Source organism: Nelusetta ayraudi, unplaced genomic scaffold (assembly GCF_046127955.1).
Source record: "Nelusetta ayraudi isolate G7.1 ecotype Tasmania unplaced genomic scaffold, CSIRO-AGI_Nayr_v1 ptg000071l, whole genome shotgun sequence".
Taxonomy (NCBI): domain Eukaryota; kingdom Metazoa; phylum Chordata; class Actinopteri; order Tetraodontiformes; family Monacanthidae; genus Nelusetta; species Nelusetta ayraudi.
The window spans coordinates 1,222,306-1,230,418 of NW_027466121.1; the positions used below are offsets into that span (position 1 = coordinate 1,222,306).

The 8,113-nt window shown below is 40.8% G+C and overlaps 1 protein-coding gene across 1 annotated transcript; it reads right to left on the bottom strand.

The window, feature by feature from the left end:
• Nucleotides 1-332: 332 nt before the first annotated feature.
• il17c (interleukin 17c) lies at nt 333-4,074 on the bottom strand. Its single transcript, XM_076042684.1, has 2 exons — nt 3,715-4,074; nt 333-1,095 (listed from the first exon to the last, which is right to left on the bottom strand). Exons 1-2 carry the CDS (start codon nt 4,050-4,052, stop codon nt 837-839), a joined length of 597 nt encoding a protein of 198 aa, XP_075898799.1. The 5' UTR covers nt 4,053-4,074; the 3' UTR covers nt 333-836.
• Nucleotides 4,075-8,113: the final 4,039 nt, after the last annotated feature.

Here is an 8,113-nt window from a genome sequence, read left to right on the forward strand (position 1 = left end):
TCGTTCGTATAGTGCACTAAAACTTATGGCTCATTGACACATGTATAAATAAATAATACAATTATTTTATGAGGATTACACATACTGTGCAATCTCATGTCAGTTCAAATATCACTGTGAAGCACAGCAATACTATTGTTTGCTTTAGTGCTTGATAGAATTTTTGTTTAGCTTTTCAGGTAAAATTCTATTTTTTTTTTTTATTGGTAAAAATTCACAAACCATTTGTTGCCCCTGTCAGATTGTGCAGGGTGTAACCCTGCCTTCACCCCAAGGTAGACCCCCCCCCCCCCCCCCCCCCATCACTTTTCAATAAACACACAAACAACATATTTCCTTTTAGGTATGCCTATTTTATTTTTGCTTCAAAGAAGCTGAATTTTAAGCATTCAACAAACTTTTAAAGTCCCACTGGGACTATTTTTTTCAGCTCATGAGCATCATGAAACACACTTGAACACGCCATATGCAAAAACAAATAAATAGATATCTCAAATATTATTAGTAGTTAAATTAGGTTTACAAAACTATAAATAGCAATTTTATATTATGCAAGACAAAAAAAAGAGAAGAGATTAGGACTTTTTCCACAAGTCATAAAAATCAACGTGGGCATAAAAAATGCATACAAAATATTAGCATATCAATGTGACAATCAGTAGGCCTCTGCAAATAGGCTGATATGAAATGATCCCAGGGAGTGTTAGGTCTTCAGAAGAGAGTAGTGCTGCCAGTTGGCTTTACCTCTACAGGCCTGATGCCCCAGAGTTTCCAGAGAACTTGTGCAAAATAAAACATTAAAAAAACCAAAAAACATTTGGCAACATAGCTGTCCTCTATGTGCTCATGGGCCTTGCACAGGTACAGCCCACAGCTACGTCCTGACTTACTGGAGTCAAACGGTACTTCCCACCATCACCGCATAAATCCCTCCTGAGGAACACCCTGCTCTGTATAATGGGCACTGATGTGTAACTGAAGTTTTCCACTGGGACCCTTCCTTTCCCCGGGACGTCCTGGATGAGTATGCACCCTGAGCAAAGACACTCAGCCTCCGAGTAAGTCGAGGGAAAGTGATCCTTCATTGATCTGAGCCTGAAACAAAAGAAGATGAGAAGTGAATGGAACTACACTTGTAATATTCTGCTGTCAAAAACAAAGCGATCATAAAATAAATGAATAAAGCTTATATATTTTTTACACTAGGAAAATAATCAAGGAAAGATCTCTGATTAGAGAAAATGCGTTAGAGTAGTAATATAAACATAGACAAATACAAAATTTTCTCTCTTTATTTAATTACCAAAAGGTAAATCCACACACATTCCTCAAGCAGACACAAAATCATTGTTACAATTTATTGGCAAAAGCATAGTATACCACCCATTAATATTTGTGTATGTCCGCAATAATTGTACAATAAAAGTAGTTCGGTTGGCAGCAGTGTGATAAGAACAGGCTTCTTAATACCTGCTATCTTGTGTGTCAGGTTTAATAAGCTAACTGGACAAACAAATGGTTTAAATAGGTGCACTTATGGGAACCTCATTATAAGTTGGAGAACTCGACAAAGACAACGGTATCCTGGGAGAGGAAGGGCGAGTGAATGAGGACTGCAATCTAAAGTCTGACCGCTAGATGGCACAATTTTACACACTGCACCGCAACAAGCAAATTTGCTGTCTTTTAATTACAGTCTATTCTACGCGTTCTTTTCACGTCAACGTCATCTTCTGTGCTACCTTCATTACCCTAAATGTCTTCGTCTAAATGAGACAATAGGTGGACGTGTGTAGCGCGACTTATCGTAGAGATATTTAAAGACTGAACATGATGCGAGACATTGTCGTTCAAGTCTGGCTATTATGTTTTACATTCATTTTTAAATGAAAGCCTCAATAATGAGCTTCTTGCAGGTAGACAGTTCACATTGACAATGCACCACCGCCAGGTAATAGTTTTTACGTTCCATTTTAACGACATGACCTGACTTTTTGCGGCCGCTCCCCTTTGAACCTGCAGAAAACGCGAGGGGGTCAATAAAGGGTTGGCGCAGGTGTTGTAAACAACCTATTTGTTTTCCTCTTGCACTAAGTTTGCATTCTAGCGGACATAAAGCAAATACCAAAGGAAAAAGACGAGCGGATTGCTCAACGGTTTGTTATCTTGACCCTCGCGCCTCTTGGCACGCCACACCGGCGAACAACCGGCGATAATTGCAACCCACTGATAGTTTCCAGGTCAGTCTCGGTTGACTTGTTTCCGAAAAGCACTCCCTACTCGCTTAAACAGTGCACAACATTAGACTTGTGAGGATGTCTGGCGCCCCCTTTAGTACTAACAATACCAGTCTGGACGGAGTTGTTATTGTTTATAAGACGCTTTTTTTTTTTTTTTTTTTTTTTTTTTTTTAATTATTATTATTATAATTATTATTTATTTAATTTTAAGCAGCATTCCCGCGCCACTCCCTTGACAAAGTGAGGAAGGAGCGAGTGGGTGATTCGGAAACACCCAATTATGTCCTGCGTGCCCTGGTTCGGTCAGCGCCGAGCGCTCTTCCCAAGTTGGGCATGCTCACTTCCCCTTGTACGGAAGCTTCCAGAAGACGATGACGATGACGCAACGAAAAAACCTTACACGCCGTTCATAAAGTGCAATGAAGCCACAGTGACCGCGTTTTCAGACGACTTCCGGTTCCTAATTTACCTTTTACCGTTGGGGCCGCCCTGTTCACCTGTTAACTTGCGCCTATCTCCTCTCCGTTTTGAGCGTTAAGTAACAAATTAACTGACAAACAAACAAACAAAAAAAGGAACACGAAACGACTTATGAGGGTTCAACGAAGAATGGAACAGCTGTGTTTTGTCAGCTGGTTTTGACTGGTAAAATTTGGCGGAGGGATTTCAGGCCAAAGGGAAACAAGCTGATGACCTAAAACGAGCGACGGAGTTGGACTGGCTTAGACGGTCTACTTGTCAGGGTGATATTTGACGTCACCCCAGGTGATGAGGCAACACACACCTGCCAGAGGGACTTTCCCTCGAGTAGAGCGACGACACGGGTGACAGGTTGAGTGGAATGCACATAGCTCCAATTCCGTTGCCATTAGGCAATTTTAGCCGCGAATAACAAGAGCCAACCCCACACGTCATCTGTTTGTATCTTTACTCTGACAGATTATTTTCATTTCCCAGCTGTTTACTTGTGCATGCCAAAATGCTTCTGGCTATGCAGCAAAGGGTTTAATTTCCCAAACAGATGTACACTGTAAACATAATAAAATGTCATTGTGTGATCACTTCTTTGCGACAGCAGATGCCAAACTCTGCTATTATTATTATTTTTTAACACATTTTAGATATGCACATATATAATAATAATAATAATAATAATAATAATGATGATAATAATAATAATAATAATGATAATAATAATAATAATAATAATAATAATAATAATAATAATAATAACTTGAAATTCACCAATACCGATACCAGTGTTGGCTATCAGTACCGATATCGGGATTGAGTAATCTACACATACTCGCAAATTATGCACGCATTATGTAGACATGCTGAGGAATGTTGTTCAAATAACATCATGGGGGCGGGATGGGGGGAATCACAGTAATTCTATTGTAGTGTAATGACCTTATCAAATACTCTGTATCATATAATAAATAATAATAATAGATTCGGGTGTGTCACTCACACGTATCTCCATGGTGACAGGGATCTCCTGTTCTCCTCGTGAGGCGCCAGATACTGGTAGAGCTCCACGGGGCAGGAGGAGGGGGAGTCCGGGTCCGCTGCAGGCAACGGGTCCGGGGGCTGATGGTAGTGAGACCTCAGCTTCCTCTCCACAGCCTCGCTCAGCTCACTCTCGTTATAGCACCGGTTCATCTTGCACGCCGAGACGGACGCGGCGAGGAAGGCGAGAATGAGAATCTGCAGGCGAGGGGAGATGATGATGATGATGGGTGTGCAGAAATGCACGGAGAAAATCCATCTGCGGGCCTTGTCTGCGACACTCACCTGCTTTACGTCCATCCCCTCTCTCCCTCTCTCTCTCCCTCTCTCTCTCTCTCTCTCTCTCGCTCTAAAAAAAAAAAACTCTCTCAGCGACGTCCTTCTCCACCGAGCGTCGCTGACGTGATTGTAGTACTGATGCCACCATCCCTCAGGTGCGTTTGTTTTATAGTTGCACCTGGGAAAAACCAGCGGCATGAGGAAATTGGATTTTATTTCCGCGACTTCCTCTTCCCTAAACTGTGGGCCCCGGTCGTCATATGGACTGAGGAATTTTCTCGACCAGGTCCTCGTGTGTAAAACAACGGCGTGTTGTAATAAGCTGTGCGGGTTTTAAACAGCAGGGCAATAACAATTATATAATGATAATGATAATAACTCTCTTGTTTTTTGTTTTTTTTACGAGGGCTAAAGATTAAAACACTTAAGAGGCAATATTACAACTTCTCCTTCATTATTATTATTATTATTATTATTATTAGGGATGCAAAAATACCACATTTTTACTGAACAAGTAGAGACAGTACTTGCATATCACTACTTACCGATAACAATACTGAGTACTTGAATAGACACCTACACATTATAGAATTACTTTGATTTTGTTATTTTTCCAGAGATGTTGTGTTATTTGAAGAACATTCCTTAGCATGTCTTTCTACAACACGAGTGAACGTAGCAAGTTTGACTCCAGTACAAACACAAATTTAGCAAAATTGTCATACACGTACATATACAACTGGTACCGGCGTCGTGGTATCGGCACGTATTTTACGAGTATGAGTAGAGTACTCAACCCTGGTATTGGTACCGATACCCAATACTGTATTGGGTATTATTATTATTATTATTATTATTATTATTATTATTATTATTATTATTATCATTATTATCATTATTACTATTCCTGTTGCTGATTTATTACGCAATCAGCAACATCAATTCTACTACTATTGTCACCAACACTCCAGTGCACTGTTGTCTAACAAGCAAAAACTCCTCTCTAAGTGGAGTGTGCATGCACACCCTGGTTCTGAGTGGGTTCTCTCCATGAACTGTGGAGCTGTGTTGCCAGTGGGTCCTACCTGTCAGGCCCCAGCCCTGGTCTGTGGAGGGCACTCGGGCTGGAAGCCTGGTACCGCTGACGCTGACTTTCACCTGCTCTTCCAACAACATGCATGCGTTTTACACATTTCACGTTATATCTCAGCACAACCTGAGCTTCAAGCAACTTGGATCACTGGCACCTCTGAGATGCAACTTCCAGAACTTTACAGTCACGCAGTGTTCAAGACTGCTGCCTTCGTGACTTAAGGCTGCTCACATCTCCGTCGACACCTGTTTCAGTCTCAATCTTCAGTGGATTGATTCACATTGAACTCATCTTTTGGATACAATGAAAGCTAACAAAAACTCTTTCTGTCCCCAGTGCAGGTGTACATTTTGAAGAAAGCAAACAAAACACCACTTTTTAGGAGGAAGCCTGCACGCATATTTTAAAAGTTGTGGTAATGTTTGTGTGGTGACATGTGATTTCATTTTTATATATTGCAGTTTATCTAGAAGCATTAGGCATGATGCAAAATTTGAATGACACGTGTTCGTGAAATATGTTACAAAAACAACCTCAGTGTATGAAATGGTTTTATTTAATCATTTTTGTAAATGAGCTATCACAAAGAGATAAAACATGGTTTTAAATGAGGGAAACAGAGCACATAAGTTAAAATATTAAGGGTGGAAAATCAAGCATTTGTTTTTTGAAAGTTTGCATGTAAAAAAGAAAAGTAGAAGTTGTTGAAATGTGAACTGGAAATCTGTGCTCGTGTCACATGGCAAAATTTCTTCGGCATGAGGTAACTTCCAGGTCGGAGTCTATTTCACTGCTGTGCCAGCCCATTTAACTCTGGTGAGGTAATAACAGCATGGCGCCTTGCAGCATTGTAAAGTCCAGTGACCAAGTTCCAAAAATAGCAGCCTATTGTCTCTTCTTTCTTTTTTTTCTAATCTCTCTCAGCCCTAAATTCCCTGCAGATGTTTATTGATCTGGTGCAGTAGCAACGCAAAGCCTCCATTGAAGCCTGAAAAGATCAGGCGGCAGCGCTAAAAAAAAAAAATACTCATTGTTACTTACTTACTCAACGGCTCATGAGTTCAGCTCGTAAGGTCTTCACAGTGAGTTGGTTTTTTGAACATGATCCGGTTTTCATATGTCAACACGTACAAGGATTTGATGAGAAAACTCTGATGTCTCTGAATTATATTAATAAGCCTTTTTGTCGTATATATCCACTTCATTAATTAGAACTTCTCACAACAAAACCTGATTAACTGGCCTTTAGAACGACACGTCGTGAACAAATATTTACTTATCTGACCGAGGTCTTGACAGTAAAATGAACGGAACCTGTCTTGTATTAAACAAAAGGGAAAAAACTAAACATAACACTGAGCCCTAGGCAGGGGGGAAAAATGCATTGTAGTCCCCCTTGAAAAAGTCCAACTTTTGGTGGCACCTGAAACTTCCCTCTTTGGACTTGCCATACAACTTCCTCCTGACAAGGCAGTTCGATGTCTGTTAGTCTGAGCTATTTTCGGCTTTCTCCTAATAATTGGCACTTTATGGGAGGCGGAAATTCTAAGGACTGGGACATAAGTTAAAGCACAACTCAAGATTCTCTGACAAAAAAGGGGCAGGGGACCACAGGTGAGAATGATCAGGGGGCTGGACAGAAAAACTGATGACACTCACACAAAGCAGGTAGATAAAACAGGAAGTGGGCAATTGACTAAACAAAGAGGTGAACACAAAACGAAACACGAACGTGATTTGAATGGACAAAGTCGACGGGACATGACAGAAATGAGTAATGGGCGACAGAGGTGGACGGGGCTCGGGATTCTGTCAGGAAGTTTAACACAAACACTAAAGCACAAAGGACTGCAAGTGATGGAGCCATTCGTGCTGTGAATGCCGCATCAGCACCATGCAACGCACCATCACCATCATCGCCATCCTGCAATTATTCCGGATTCACTCGTCATCAAGTGAACCCTGGCTGATCCCCGACTGTTTTGTCTCCACCGACAATATCACTGTGAATCGAGCACAAGTGGAATTTCCTCTTGGACTGTACGAGGGGCATTTACATGGTACTTCTCACCCAGTCAGTTCCCTTGAAGGGTTGTGCAATAAAAGCCTTGCCTAGGGATGATCAAATTCTTTGCAACTACAAAGCCAATAAACTAACTAACTAACCCTGTCACACAGACAATAATTGAAAGGCACTGTTGTTACACCTCTCTTGCATCAGTTTGCGGTAAACAGATGGCGTGTTGGCTTATAATTATGTTTTTTTTGGTTGACAAGTTTTAACTTTCCAACTTTTCATGACAGGCATTACATACTGCGGTATTGTATATACTGTATTGGCCGCTGCAAGTCAGTGCATCGAAACTGCACTTAACGGGTGAAGGCGAGTCTTTATATGTGTTCGTATGTCAACCCCGTGAAGAATCAGTGCCATCTACATAAACACGCCACCTTTGCCCCATGCATGTCAACTGCTTACAGTTGGCTGTAATTGTCAACTGTAATCAGTTCCAGTTCCTCACTAGAATGAACATTTCAAGAGGGTCACAACTGATCACAACTGGGTCACAACTGATTTCACAGCACAAAAAAAGACAACGCAACATTAAAAAAAAAAAGAAAAAAGAAAAACTTTCTTAATTCGGTAACTAATGTATGCAGTTTGTTTTTTTCCTGCCAACGTATTAAAACTCTGCTCAAGTCAAGTTCAAAGCATGAAAAAAGGAACCAAGTTTCTGCCATGTGTAACGTTCAAAGCGTAGAAGAAAACCCTTGCATGCAAAACACAGCATGCACGTTGAAACAAGGTTCTTCAAGAGTTGTTGGTTGTACCATCTCACACCAATCCTTCATCCCAAATGGCATAAACTAACTGCATAAAAGAGGTTACGGCTTATTTCTACATTCCGAAAGACAAAAATGTAATTAAATGTATTAAACAAAAAACCCATACAAAGCACATGTCCAGTTTCAAACAGTTTTTCATGAG